The sequence below is a fragment of the Megalops cyprinoides genome, chromosome 12 (assembly GCF_013368585.1).
Source record: "Megalops cyprinoides isolate fMegCyp1 chromosome 12, fMegCyp1.pri, whole genome shotgun sequence".
Classification (NCBI taxonomy): Eukaryota; Metazoa; Chordata; class Actinopteri; order Elopiformes; family Megalopidae; genus Megalops; species Megalops cyprinoides.
The window spans coordinates 35222477-35238374 of NC_050594.1; the positions used below are offsets into that span (position 1 = coordinate 35222477).

Here is a 15898-nt window from a genome sequence, read left to right on the forward strand (position 1 = left end):
TAAGACTTTCATTAGTCCCCCATTTCAAAGGACCTCAATCATTTCCAGCTAACCTCAGGGAATAAACTGCAAAGCCAAATTGTACAGCCAAAGCCAAACAGACAGAATATTGAACCAGTTAACTGTTTTCCTATGACATCACATGACAGTTAAGTAAACATAACATTCTACAACATATTTGAATTTCATGTGTAAGTACAGCAACAATTGAAAACATTGCATTTTTGTAAATTGTACCCCAGGCTGGTATAGCAGAAAAATACTTTTACAGTCAAACAAGTTTTTTGTAAGTTTTGGTAAGTATCTTGCTAGCAACATTTCTGTTGTTGTTTGTGTAAAACTGATCCCTGTCAGCTATTTCCTAATTTGACACATTATTTTAAAAGAGGGAAACAGAATTGGCATGATTTGAATACACCAGCTATAAAAGAGAAAATAGGTTGTCGTCTGTGGCTTTCTGCCAAAAATGAGCTGAACCTTACTCCTGCTGTTCAGTATAGTAAACTATGAGTGCATGGTAACATGTTGGAGTGAAGTAGACTTTCACCCACTTTCGTTAGGTGACCACTTATTTCTCTAGTCATATATGGTTGATGGACAGTTCAGGATGCAGTAAGTTTGTTTACATTTGATGTCAAAGGGTTTATTTGAAATAGAAAGACATGGGATGTGGTCAGTGTTTTAAATGATATTAAAGAGGTTTTAATTATGGAGGTGTTAATCAGTTTCATCTGCATCATAGCATTTTTATCTATATATTACACTGCATATGTATTGCAACATGTGCTCTGGATGTCATCCAACCCGCATTGGAGTATTGTTCAGATCCAATTATATGTCAGATTAAGCAACCACTAAGCTGGCATGTCATACAATCATGATTAGCCCTGTCAAAAAGACTGGAGACCTCTCTTTAGTGTAGAAATCTTAGGCTGCTGGGTAGTGAGACGAGTGAACTGTGACCGCAAGTGAAATTGAAAAGTAATGAGCACATTTTGGCATGGGCAGAATAAGCTTTAGCCACACAGAAATGATAAAATCATCTGCTAATGAGAAGAAACTAGAAGACCAAATTTAACCCCTGCTCTTATTCTGTATACTGTTCATCGTATTTCCTTTAATTCAGTTAATGCGCATTTAAAGCAGTTTATATGAGTACATTTATCTCTGAATAAATATATGGCCAGCTGCTGCAATTTCAAAAACAATGTTGGAGTAAAAGAAAGAACTAGGTGTATTTGCTTAATTTGTCTCTAGAGTTGAAATTACTTGTGATGTGCTCAAAATGTACAATTTACCAGAAACCTCTTGAAAAAAAAAAGATATTTGGCATCTTGGTTGAGTTGAGGACTGTGGGTGGCCAAGTGGCTTTCTGAGTAAAGAAAATTTCCCCAAGTTACCCAAGTAAGAATCCCAGCTGTGAAAAAAGGATTGTGGACAGATTGCTTTTGGATAAACACATCACTGAAATTGATAGGTGATATGACACTGGGATTATCTCTGGGTCACCATGGCATGACATCCTAACCTCCATCAGCCCAGGGTTTTCCCTGGATTTACATGAACTTCCTGGTAGAAACCCATCAGCCTGATCCGTCATGTAAAATCATCCAGCTGATGGCACCTTGACTGAGCTTTTCAAGCCCCTTCATTGGGGCACTCTGGACAGTTCTTGGATGTAATGAAAAGCAGAGTGTTTTAACGGACAACTCCTTTAAAATTCCTTTCAGAATCAGCGACTATATGGACCTAACACCAGTAGACATCGTGGGGAAGAGATGCTACCAGTTCATTCATGCAGAGGACGTGGAGGGCATCCGCCACAGCCACTTGGACTGTGAGACCCCTGTGCACCCCTACAGAAATAAGCTAACAAAATAACTTCACCCACAGAGTACACTGTACACTCCTGCAGAACTCCACTAATGTAGAAATAGAACCCTACTGAAGAACCACAAATTCTCAACCCCCATTTGCACTCATGCTGCCATACACTTGCACATCTTAACTGCACGTGCTTATATTCACACTAAGATGTTGTACAATTGGCAGGTACCTATAAACCAACATATGGCAAAGCGCTTTTACAATGCTTTGAACCCAAACCCCAGTACCACTGATATACGTGTACTCCATAACTGTTTGAATCCCTGAGCCCGTTGCAATATGAGTAAGCTAGTTTTACACAGCTGTTTTTGTTAACCAGGGACTGTTAAATCACACCCAATGGGAAGAGCCTAAAAATTGGGCTGAGAGGAATCAGTCAGGGAAACAGTGCTGAACAATGCTTATTGAGGAACACCTTTCACAAAGCTATTTGATTTGGAGCTCATTTCTCCAAGTCTAGTAGTTATATCCATATACCCCCTATGTGTCCTAAAGGAAAATTATTTTTATTTAAGCTTTTTTCCTTTTTCTGCAACCTTATTTTTTTAAGTTGCCAATTGTGTATTAGGCATGTCTCACTACAGCAACCTCTGTACTAATTCAGGAGCACTGAAATGAGATAAATGCAATCCTCCAATAGGTGCAGCCGACACTATGTTTTGCTCTACAAGTCACACAGCACACCACAGTGGTGCTCATTGGAGGATCAGCACTACTCTGCTGATGTCATCTGAGCAACTCATAGGCACCTGTCAATTCGCAGGATCCTGAGAGCAGTGAGATGAGCCGACCCTGGCAGAACTACACACTCTTATCCTCACCAGGCCATTTAGTTTCACCATTCTGGGATCGTGGTCATTGTAATTATATTATGGGGCCATATTCAAACCCGGGTCATTGGGCTGATCCTGCACTCAGAACAAATTCCTTGTCCTCTGAACCCCCTGTAAAACACCACTAAGGTGAATGTATCTTAAGCTGGGTAACTTAAGCTTTGGGTTGTTGCTGCAGTAGATACAGCTGTAATGTCACCAACCAGTAACACAAAGTCACTATTTTCCAAAGTTGACAAATAATCATAATGAAGTATAATCAAATATTTAGCTCTTATTTGAACTCCTGCCTCTTCATCAGTCTTACATGTTCTGGTCAGCATAGTGCCCCCCCACCCCCCTAAATGCCCCTACTTTAACTGCTGTTTTCTTAGGAGAGTGAGTGTCCTTGGGGCTGCCAGGGAATTTTTTGCTATCTGATTAGATATTGAGAGTCCAACTGAATTAGAGAGCAATTACTGTGGCAGTACTCTGTCCCTTTGCCTTAAAAAGCCACCAGCAAAGCTCCATTAGCCCTTGATTTGAAATCCAGTGGAGGGAGAGGAGCAGAAGCCCCTGACATTGAAAAGGGAGAGGGGGAAGATATGCCAGTGTGCCTGTCCCTCCCCCACTGCCTCCACGCCACTCTGCCAGCCCTTTTTATACCCTCAGAACAATGGATGAGGAGGTACAGAAATCCACATCCATTCAGTCTGCCCCATTTAGGCTTATGCCACATTGTTTGATTACATCTGTAAACTCAACCCATATATACATTGAGCTTTTTGAATCGAGTGGCAATCATTCCCCTGACGAAAAGCAATGGGAAAAAAATGTTTCAGTGTAATGAGTGACACAAAGGGCATAGAACCCTGTGGACTTTGATTTAAGCAGCGGTTTTTCTGTCCAAAGAAAATCTGTGGCAGTGGTTACCCCCTCTTGGTAACCTCCTGTTACCTCTGAGCACGTATAATGAATGGGGGAAAAACAGTACAAACAAGCGAAAAGCATCTGTAAACATGGTAATGAAATGCAGTGTGCCAGATCGCAGATATTTGGAGAAAACAGCTGCTGGGAAGTGGGAAAAGAACTTATGAAGGAGAGAAGAAATCTCTGGGGCTTCAAGGTCTGTGCCTCCAGGCACACTGCAAAAGCCTGCCTCCAAAGACTAGTTGAAATTGATTAAAAGGAATTGCTTGTCTGAGTCATTATTGCACTTTAACTTCAATACTGATGTGAGGATATAAAAATCTTTTATATCTATCCTTACTGAGGTGTGTTTTTGCAGAGCAAAACACACTTTTCATCTCATTGTTAACAGACCTGAATCTGGTTGAGCTGTAGAGAATACAGTGCTGTGGCAAACCCTGTATGATAACCTTATGCTTCACAAACCAGAGTTACTGCTCATTGCCCCATTCATTTAATACTGTTGCTGCTCAGCACATCATTCTATCATGCAGCCAACATTACTGCCAAGTGCCTTGCTTATTTTAACACGCAGTCAGTGTCACTGCTCAGCGCATCACTCATTCTAATGCCCAATCAGTGTTGGCTACTTACTCATGCAACACAAACCTCAGATCACAGAATTTCAGTCACAGTTCACTGATTCTAACACCTTGGTAGAGTTTCTGAGAAACTCAGACACAAAACATTCCAGCCGAACTCTGTTCAGGGCCCTTTGAGAGAGAAAGCAAGAGAGAGAAAGAGCTGAACAGCCCCACCCCTCCTCCCTGCCTCTCCTCTCCTTCATAAAAGGCTTGCCTTTACAGTAATATCCCAACGGATGGCAAGGACTTTTCTTTAAAGCAATTTCACGGGTGTAAATTACTTACTTTTATATGGCGGCGACACCCCGACGCAGGCGGGCCGCTCTGGGTAAAGGGTATCTGAAAGGTAGCTGCCGTTATGGAAGGGATCCAAGTGATTAAAACAAACTGAAGGACAGAGGCCCTGCGCTCGTGGAGAGGGAAGCCACCCTACAGGCATGCCCGCGGCTGCAGGAGAGAGCGGCAGATTAAAGAGCCCGTATTCCTTTTAATGCCTCTGAAAGAGGCTGACAACTTCTGCACCGGAAAAAAAGCTGCTTCATTAACGCTTAATCAATAGCGCTAGCACACCCTGATTGATTTAATGGCGCTGTAAGTGAAAGGGGTTAAAAAATGAAGCTCACCTGCATAGACACCATGCAAGGGTGAGGCGGGGAGCAGAGTGTATCGACAGCACTGCGGAGGAGGCTCTGTCCGACCGGAGGCAGCCGAGTGCAGCAGAGAGAAGAGGGGGGCCTCTGAATGGGGGGTCAAGTGGAAAAAGAGGTTTTTTATTCTTTTTAGCAATTTTCCCATATTGAAGGAATTTAGCCAGGTCAGCGCATAGATCAACCAGGGATTTAACCCAAACGCAGGGCAGGGGAGGAATCTGTTTTGTTTTGGGATATGCCTTTTCAGATACAGCACACATCTGTTTTGTGAATTCTGGTATTTTCCTTGTCCAGTGAATACTCTTGATTTTTTTTATATGAGACTCCTCAGATACCAGGAGGTACATACTGTTTAAATACTGTTTTACCCTTCTGACAATAATTTGTCAAAAATATTTAAATATAATATTGATTAGTTTTTTGACTTTGTCTCGTAGTCTGGACATCTGAAGTATGCGGCTGGAGGGTTGTAGTCATTGGAGTGTTTAGTATCCTCAATGTTTAACATTAACGGGAGCTTGATGGTACAGTGAAGGCACACAAACATGAAATCCCAGTTAAAAGAATGAAGGTGAAAACAAGGAGAAGCTCATGGACACAGGAGAGCAGGTCTCACAAACAATTCACAATTTTCTTTATTTATTCATTCATTAATGTTATATTTTCAGGCAAAGAAAGCAGTCAGTGAACTAAATTCAGTTATTGTAGCCCCCAGGATGGCTTTTAAACAACGCTATTAGTCCCTAATAGTTTTTAATTACTGGACTTCTTTTTATATAAATCATTCTCTTCGTGGAATTCTTTTTATGGAAAGGCCTATTTGTAGCTGTAATTAAACTAAGAACATGAATTTACTACCTCCTTCAGATTCTGACTGGTTCTGTTTTAGAACACAATGATTAATGCAAATACATATTGGTTGAGATAACCATTTAGCAGCTAATTTAGCCAAATTTATTGCAACCGTTAGAGCATCTTCACTTCAGCAAACTCAGACAAGGACATGGCATCAGAAGCCAGCTTAAAAAGACTCACAGCACCCTCTGGTGGTCATGTCACACCCACAGTCTGCTGAATTTTAGAGCTGTGAAGCTTTTACATTTATATTTTGATAGACAGAAAAAGAGAAGACACTGGTTTAAAGAAAATTCCTGCTGTGCCTCAATATGTGTGGCTTGGGCCTGTGTTCTTAATGGCCGTGTAACTGGCCCTTTTACCCTACAGTCATCATAGGTCATGAAACAGTGTGAAAACACAACGTGGTATCTGCGGTTTGCACACTAATACCCTACATTCAATGGTGTTATATTTTCTATCGGTGCATGTACAGATTTCTGTTTATTTATTCTAATCTACGTTTTTGATATGCTTATCCTATGAGTGCTTGTGCACCTGTAGACTGCTATGGTTTCCTTTCAATGGCACTCAGTACTATTAGTGTTGCTTTTTAGCAGAAGTCATGATGCCTTGCATTCCTTACAGTGTCTCCAGTTTATCAGTTTACTTGGCTGCTGTGCTGTGTCCTGTGCCCAGTGCTGTAGTGCTGTTGACTGGTACTCTCCCCCTCCTCTGACCTGTCCCCTCTGTTGAACCCTGCAGTGATGAACAAGGGCCAATGTGTGACAAAATACTACCGCTGGATCCAGAAGAATGGCGGCTACATTTGGATCCAGTCAAGTGCCACCATCGCCATTAATGCCAAGAATGCCAATGAGAAGAACATAATCTGGGTCAACTATGTGCTCAGGTGAGACATTCTTCACCTAGTCCCACACAGTTCTGCTCCCAAAGAGTCTAGCCAGACACTCAGCATTACCAGCTGGTTATTTTTCAAGTATTTGCTTTTCCAGAGATTTTAATATTATAAATTTAAAAATGTTTGTTTCTAATGACAGTATTAATATAACCCATTTCTGAATGTAAAGAAGCTCCACGCATTTTTCTTAACATCTCCCAATTCAGAACAAGCAGTTTTGATGGCCATAGTTCTGCAACCCTTTTGACATCATGTGAATTTCCCTCCCAGTTTTGGCATTGTTGCCTGTTTACAGCTGGGTTAAGCCTCTTTGGAGTACAACAGCCATTAGATCTCAGAGTGTAACCCACAACACACCTGCTAAAGGTTGCTTCTGTGATCTCAAGCATTTATCCTCTGCCTCTCAGCTACAGTGAGGGGCAAAAAGATTTATCTCCACAATCCCTGCTTAATTTCTTTCACCTTTCCTGGCTGGAACAGCAGCTCTGTTAGAGATCATTAGAGAGATGTATCCTTCTGGGAGGGGGCTGGATCAATGGGAGTGCAGAGAGAATGGCAAATGTGGTGGGCTCCACCAGCAGTCTGCCTTAGATGGGTTTTCTGTAAGCAGGGCGCCTGACTCCCATGTCTCCACCCTCTCTTGTGTCTGCAGCAACCCTGAGTACAAGGACACACCCATGGACATTGCCCAGCTCCCCAACCTCCCAGAGAAGACTTCCGAATCCTCAGAGACCTCCGACTCTGAGTCTGACTCCAAAGAGAACTCTGGTATGGCCTCAACCCCCCACCCAAACTTTCTTCCTCATGTTGTTTTGGGAGTTCCGGTGGGGGGGTGTTGAATACAGCACACTACTTTACTGTATTCTCTCCTGATTTATTTTGAAAATGAAGTGATGCTTTGACCATAAACATTTCTGTCAGGTCAACAAAACAGGGCTCCTTGTTGGTTGCACCTATGAAGTGTCAGTTTAGCTGCACTCAATTCCAAGTGCTGGCTGATGATTAATAAAATGGCTGAATGTGGATAAATAATGCATTACTATATGAGGGGTGGGATACTCACAAGGAAATACTGAGATAGTGCCAACCTGCTCTCCCAGAGGCAAAGCCCACCTCCTGGCACCACACCACTGCGCTAGTACCATTCAGGCTGCAGACCGTGCCCACTGACTTGAGCTGAGCTTGTGCTGTGCCCCCTGCTGGAGCAAGGTCATCACTGCATGCTCAGTGGCCACACAGTTAGCACCTGTTAAAATAGTGCTGCTTCCAAGGGGAATTACAGCCAGCCGGCCATGCTCTCTGCCAGAGAAACTTGGACACATTCCATGTCGCATACAGCAACACATTATAGACGCTCCATTACTGCCTACACATTTCACCTTGAGAGGTCATCAGCTCACCTGATTTTATTCAAAGTTTTCTCTTCAGTTACATTGCACTGTGCTTCCTCAGGTAGTAATTTCTCTGTGTAATGTGGGTTAGCATGGAGAAGTGACATTAAAGGCCCCCCCACCACTCCCCTCTCTCCCCCTCTCCCAACCGCACGCCCCCAGAAGACAACGAGAATTCCAAGTCTGACGGGAAGGGGAACCAGTCGGAGAACAGCGAGGACCCCGAGTCAGACAGCAAGAGGCAGCCAGGGCGACCGTCGGAGCAGGAGATGAGGCGACAGGAGGAAGGCGACAGTTCCAGCAACCCGGAGAGCCAGGACAGCGAAGACAGCCTGGAGCCATCCGACTGTGAGGGTGACAGCAAAGGGGGGCAGTTGGGCCGGCTGGGAGGCCTGCACATCAAGGTGGAGCGCTACGGTGAGGGCGAGGGGGGGGAGCTGCAGGACTCGCCCTCCCTGTCAGAGGATGAGGACGATGACGAAGACAGTGCCAAGGACTCAGACAGCGCTGCCGAGCTGGTGGGCCCTACTGCCAGAAAACACACCAGAGGCGCAAGAAAAGGAGGAAAAAACAGAAGGGCGTAGTCAGCCGTCGGCGCCGCCTCTCCTCAGCCTCTCCCAGCCCGGGTGCCCTGGACCCTGCCCTGGCTGAGCAGCCCCCCCTGTTGCCCGCGCCCTCCCCTGCCAGTGCCTCTGTGCTCAAGATCAAGACAGAAATGTCAGAGCCCATCAACTTCGATAACGACAGCAGCATCTGGAACTACCCACCCAACAGGGAGATTTCCAGGAACGAGTCCCCCTACAGCATGACGAAACCCCCCACTGCTCCCGACCACTTCCCCTCCCCACAGGCCACCAGCCTACAAGTGTCCATCCCAGACTCGGTCCTCACGCCCCCTGGGACGGAAGGCTCAGGCACCCGCAAGCCCACCTTCAGCAGCAGTGCTCCCTCCTCAGCCTCCAGTGCCACCAGTCTAGCCCCGCCCTCCACCTCCTCCTCCTCTGACCCCCTGTCCCCGCCCCTCTCCGCCTCCCCACGCGACAAGCAGCAGGGAACTCCAAGTACTTCCAGCTCTTTGCTGTACACCAGTGACCTGGAGGCCCTGCAGCGGCTCCAGGCCAGCAATGTGGTGCTTCCACTGGTCCACCGGGTGACAGGCACCCTGGCGGCCACTAGCACCGCTGCCCAACGGGTCTATACCACTGGCACCATCCGCTACGCCCCCCGCCGATGGTCACTCTGGCCATGCAGGGCAACTTGCTGCCCAACGCCATGCCAGAACTTCGTGGACGTCAACAGCCCCGGTTTTCAGCATCGACCCCAAGACCCCCATGGAGATGTTGTATCACCATGTCCACCGGCTCAACATGTCCGGCCCTTTCGGGGGTGCCGTCAGTGGCGCCAGCCTCACCCAGATGCCAGCTGGGAATGTGTTCACTACAGCAGAGGGACTCTTTTCCACTCTTCCATTCCCCGTCTACAGCAACGGGATCCACACCACACAAACTCTGGAGCGCAAAGAAGATTAAAGCAAAACACCAAGACCATATTACTGTGTTCAACTGTCAAAGACTCTTTGAGGCATAAGACTGTGTTTCAAGTTGGGAAAAAAATAATTTTAGCACTTTGAATTTGAGCTAGTGAGCTCATGGTATTGAAATGAATGGTCCCCATGTCTTTCTTTCTCTATCTCTAGTTTTCTGTCTCTCTCTATCCTGTTCATGATATTTCTCTCTGTATGAACTAAACTGATTCTTTATTATAAAGAGTTCCTTTTTTGCTTACAGGGAGTCCAGAGTAGATGACAACTGTCCTGTGGTCTTCTGAGCTGTACCATTTATTTGAGTCAATTTTGTTGCTTCTTGATGAAGATGCCTTCGATCTGTATATTTAAAGGTAGTGAAAAAGATAATTGTTAGAAAAGTAAAAACCTAAAGGTTTCTATTCGCATCTTGATGTGATCAAGGTTGAAGACAAAAGGAGGTTACCCTGTTTGATGTAGTTGAAAGGGTTTTTATTGTTATTTCTAATCGGGGGAATAGTATTTTAGAATTAATGCTTTTCTCTTTTTTTATAGCTCAGATTTAACTTGCAAATCACACATTAAAAGCAATTTCAACCGGGTGTTGGCCTGTGAATAGAATGTTATTACAGAAATCCTAGGACTTTGGAGCAGGTCAGTTCTGGATATTTCCCGTTCCATCGCCCTGCAGACCCATGGTGCTACCATCTCATAACCCTCACTCAGCTGGCTGGCATAGGTGCTAGTCCGGCCCTCTACTGTAGATAAATGACAGGTTGAGAGATTTTCTACAGAAAAGTCTTACCTCTACTCTAACGAATATGTCTTCACAGTCACCTCTCCACTCAGTCAGAGGCATTCCTGGGCTCAATCTGATTGAGTTTAGGAATGGAGTCTGGAGTAGGTTGATTTTTGTTTGTACTTTTGAACTCAATCGTTTTTTTCTCAGTGTAACTGAGACTAATTTTGCATCATTAACTTGAAAAGTTTGCGTTTCTTGAATGTTTAACATCGACCAGCTCCAAACAGTTGGTTTAGTTTCTTTTTTCTTTTTTTGTTCTCCCTCTTTGCATTGAATCCAGTATCTCTGAATCTATCAGCCTCTCAGTCTGTTAACCCCATCCATTCTCCTTCCGCATGTGGAAATCATAGATCGATCAATGAGATTGTAATAAGTACATGCATTTCAATCAAAAATGAAATACTGTGTTTTTTAAAAAAAATCACATTCCTGATTTTTTTCCCTTTCCCTCTCTGTTGCCAAAAAGTTAATGTCACAGTTCGGTGTTAAAAACACTGTGATTGTTGTTTTAAAAAGAAAAACTGTTATAAAATAGAAAAAATATCTTCCACTTCATCTTTTGGCAGCCGTCCATCAAAGGCATCTATTACCAAGCGTGAGATCCGTAAACGTGTACAATGTGTAAGTGTCATTGGCTGTCAGTCTCCATGGCGATTTCAGTGTGTGTTACTAATGCAGTATATACCGAGCTGATGTAGCTGTTTTTGTCCTTTGTCTTCTCTGTGCTTTATCTCTAGTCTGGGGTTGATGGCGGGGGGGGGGCAGTCCCCCTCTCCTCCACCCCTCTGCAGTCCTAGTGAACCAGTGATTCTTGGAGGTTAGTGGATTTTGTGTGGTGGCCTTCTTATGTAGTGTCACCTTATTGCTGCTTCCTTTTGTCTGTATTCCTTTTTGTTTCTGCTATTGCTTTGCTGTTGTGTAGTCTACAGACCTCTCTTTCTCTCAGAGATAAAAGACTCTTAACTAGCTCAAAGGTTTATGGAGCCATTTTTGCCACTGAGGAATTCTGGGACTTCAGTTTCCAGCTTGCTATACATTTACACTATAAAAATCTATGACAAAAAAATTAAGTAGCACTTAGATGTATGTAACAGACTGGAACCATAAAAGCCTCAGTTGTGAAACATTCCCAGAGTCCCTTGTGCTAATCTTGTATGCATTGGGTGTATTTCATTGGTTTCCACTAAACCTGTTGACTTCAAGGACCCTGCAACACACAAGAAAAAAAGACCATGATAGTATTTCAGGACAATAAACAATTTTAAAGATTTCTTAAAGAAATGAAAAGAAAATGTTTCGCACTATAAATCTATTTTTATAGGTGTTTTGGAAATGCATGTTTACTAAGTTGATTGTTTAGTTTACTTGATTTTGTTCGGTCCAGCAGCTTTGTCAACATTTAGTGTTTTTAGTCTGTCCAGCAAAGGGAGGGGGGAGCCTTTGTCTTTTTACCTGAATCAGACTACTCCCCTACATCAGGAAACTAGTGTCTGTGGTTTCTGTGAAGGTGTCTTGTAACTCGAACCCAGGTCATAAAAGATATGTGAAAAAAAAAGAATAAATAAATAAAAATTAAAAAGGTGAAATTGAGGTTGGCTGATGGGATGGTCCGGGATAGCATAAGATCACTGGCTTAATAGATTTTAGTCTTTTCTACAAAGTGGAGCAAGGGGGTGTGGGAGATGGGGGGGGGGCAGTTCTAAACTAGACACTGTGGACCAGGAAATACACCCATATGTTACAAATGAACAGCAAGATGAGCTGTTTTAATGTTTCTGTGTTGTGTCAAAATGATTGCTGGTGATTTAAACTAAAACTAATCTCAGCTGCTGTCAGATACATAGTGTTTAAAAATTACGGTATGAAAAAAACACTTCATTACCTGTGAAGACTGTGTCTGTGTTTTTAACTATTTCTTGTACAATTATACAGATTCTTTTATGAGGAATTTGGTGCCAAGTAGATGAATAAAGGGGAAAGGGATTCTCTTAGTATCAATGTTAACAGTGTTATAAATTCTAAATACAAAAAATTAAAATATTAAAAAGAGAAAACTATGGTACATTTTATTTTTTTGGTTTTGAGAAACATGACTAACAGAAGCTGACTTTGAGTGCCTGGCTTATTTTTTTGAAAAACATCTTTTTTTTCATTGGCCATGAATAATGCTGCAGTTCAGAAATGTACATACTTCATTTTACAACAGGGTTATTTTATACTTTTGTAGACTCATCAGTTCCGAGAAACATGTCATACATGGTTGTCTTTCTGTAACACGGTTTTTTACCATCTTACAGGTGCCATATTCATAATAAACTTCTCTTGGATTTGTTACTATCTGGCATCATTTGTTTTACATTCAGCCATCTTGCGTGAAAGCCACACACTCCAGTGACCTCCCAGTTTTTCTTTCTTTTTCTCCTTCCTCCCTTCTTTCGCTGTTTTGTTTCTGGTTCTTGTTGAGGTGAACTTCATTGGTTTTGTGTTCTCTCTATTGGGGCTGAGGATGGGGGAGACTGTGCTGGGGACAGCTTTGCTCCCAGATCTCTACATTCAGGTATGTGAATGAGAATAATGTGTACAGTGAAACCCTAACACTGGAAATCTGTCAAAAATGTGCAAAAAAACTCCATGAAGGTTTGCCTGCAACTCATTTTAACTGTAGCAAAATGTACAACCAGAGATTTTAACGACTCCAAGTTGAAGTTTCTCATGGTCATAACAAAGTTTCTCCTCATACTCAAGTGACTAAATTATGGGTATGAAAAATTATTAAAAATGATGGGTGCAAATGTCCTTTGATAGCCTGTGTTGGTGGTCTGAGTACAGGACACCTGGATCACATCAAAGTCTGACAGTGTGAAACACTTAAGATGCTGACCCTGCGTTGGCAACTGAACAGTAATGACTTCTGTGGGTACAAACACACTTATTCACACTGAATACAATTCCACTTGTTTCAGGCCCACCGGGTCTCTTCCAACTGCTACCAACCAAGTGATGCTCTCATACTGCTCTCAGTCTGTCAAACACGAGTTTGCCATTCACAACTACTCTGCCATCCACACTGATATGAAAACGTTGTGGTTTAACACACTATGCATGCATTCCAGTGGGAAGTGCATTTCAGCTGACCAGTCTATTGCTGAACTTGTGCGGTATCTAGAAGTAAAAATACAGCTCTCTTGTCTGTCTTCTGACTACAACCCCCCAACACTACATACTGAAATCCTTAATCACAGCTGATCCCAGTCCCCCAGTTAGATCACCCTTACCCTGTTGGCCAGCCTCATCTTAATGCAACCCTGTGAAAGTGGTGTTCTTCAAAACCATGTATGTTCAACCTGTTGAGTAAGACATGTATGTATAGGGGCAGAAGTATGTGTTGTCTTAAACAAAGGAGTTGCATTGAGATTTTAAAACAAATTGCTTCAGTAAATCGCCAGCTGTAAGAGGATGAAGTGACAGCTATGCAATTCATGCCAGATAGGAGCATCTGCTAAGCAAACAAATCATTAGTTATCATAATCTGGCCATGAATAATGGGCGTGCCAATTTCAGCTGATATATTACAATTTAATGCACAGTTACCCTATTTGTTCAGGCTCTTTTTTTTTAAACACATCATTTGATTTTTTTTTTTTTTTTTACCAGCGTGATGCAAGAGTATTAAACATGTCAAAAAGGCTGAATGGTAAACACTGACAACCAAAAACTGCCAATTAACCAAGCCCAGCACACGCATCATGAAGCAAGAAGTCCCAGCAAAATTAGTCTGGATCAACACATCATACAGCCAGTCAGCACACACTGCAACAAGACTTCATCCTGTCAGTTTCCATAGCAACCAGACCTCATCCAGTTAGCGCACATGGTAACAAGACTTTACACAGTAACAATACATGTCAAAAAACAACAATACATTCACATATCATTGCAGTAGGACAGACTCTCTTCATGGCAACAAGACCTAATAACTGGTATGCATGAAAATGAGGGTGAGTACACATAGCAACAAATGTGTGTTGCTATGGGGCAGGAAACAAGACATGACAGCCTGAGTACATAAAAACTCTGTTACAGGCAATATGCATGGCCATGCTATCACTGAAGCAAGAGATTTTGTTGAGTAGTGAGATATTACTTACTCCAAACATGCATGTTACATCCAAATATGCGTGTACAAATGTTGAAATGTAATGCGTTCCTGTAAAGGCAGGCGCTTTGAGAGTATCCACAAGCAGCAAGACCATTAATTCTGTGGATCTGATTCTAATCACTATCCATGTGTGTGGGGTCTTTGTAACTGGCAGTCGTTCAGAGACATCATGCACATGAGGCTTGTCTGTTCATGAATATTCACTACGACAAAGACCAAAAACTATCTACCAGAACTCTGGAGCTTTGTCTCTTTGTAGAAAATAAGTAACTCAAGTCTATTCCAGAATTGCTTGATTCAAGCTGCTGGACATGTGACTTCAAAAAGAAAATGGATAAAACAATGTTTCCTTGAAAGAAATTCTGTCATTAAATCTTCTTACAGGCGGTATTAAGTTTCAATGAACATAATGTGAGCTGACAGAAACTGCAGCCTACCTGTACATGAATAATGCCATTAGTTTTTTTTTTTTTTTTTTTTTTTGGAAATTACCAAAATTAAGTTTCCAAGCACATATAACTTAAGCCTCTGCTTCTCTCCTATTTTATACATGTTTATGGCTGTATGCAGTTTTAAGTACAATCAAAAGAAATGGAAAGAACTAGGCACTCTATTTTAGTTTAGGTTTAGTTTGAAAAGGTTTATCTTGCATGGCACTTAATATACTCTTTCATAAATTGCTTTGGCTATTAATTATACAACTCCGGTACTCGAGAACCTCACAGACTGAATGATCCGATACCTACCATATGTAAGGAATCAAGAACTATGAAACATTTCAGATTCTCTCAATTCAATGTGAAGCCATCGAGAATATCTTGCTAAACTTGGTATATTGTTTTAATAACAAAACTGCACCTACCTATCTGAACACTTTACTACAAGCCTACGTTCTGCTGAGTCCCTCACTTTTTTTTAAGAAATACCTGAAGACACAGCTCTTCCATGTTCACATGATCACCTGAATCCCACCTAAAACAATTTCCTATGTCCTAAACTCTGTTTTCCTTAAAAAAAAAAAAAAAAAAACTTCAAATTTAATGGTTTAAGGCAATTGTGTCTCAATCAGCTGGCTTGTACCTTTTCTGGCCGACTATTGAAACTTGGTCATTCAGCAGTCCTGGTATTGTGACTCTTTGTATGGCTTCTGCTTTTGTTGTACTCTGCCTCACTTGTAAGTGGCTTTGTATAAAGGCATCTGCCAAATGACTAAATGTAAATGTTTATAGTAATGACGGTGCATTTTTGTGGCATTGTTTACTGTGATATAATCTCTTCATGCATTCACGTTACACTGAATCTAAACAAATCCAGGTATAAGGTATAAAAGGTACAAGGTATAAAATCCCTACAACCCTACAGGCTT

At 42.4% G+C, this 15898-nt stretch overlaps 1 protein-coding gene across 1 annotated transcript in view; it reads left to right on the plus strand.

Annotated features, from left to right (window-relative positions):
* LOC118787344 (neuronal PAS domain-containing protein 3) overlaps positions 1 to 9715 on the plus strand; it is a 272979-nt gene extending 263264 nt beyond the window's left edge. The window contains 7 exon segments of the mRNA XM_036542873.1: positions 1731 to 1837; positions 6502 to 6649; positions 7311 to 7426; positions 8212 to 8588; positions 8591 to 9280; positions 9283 to 9316; positions 9319 to 9715. Of these exon segments, the coding sequence (XP_036398766.1) occupies positions 1731 to 1837; positions 6502 to 6649; positions 7311 to 7426; positions 8212 to 8588; positions 8591 to 9280; positions 9283 to 9316; positions 9319 to 9578 (1732 nt within the window). The 3' untranslated portion in view covers positions 9579 to 9715.
* The last annotated feature ends 6183 nt before the right edge of the window (positions 9716 to 15898 follow it).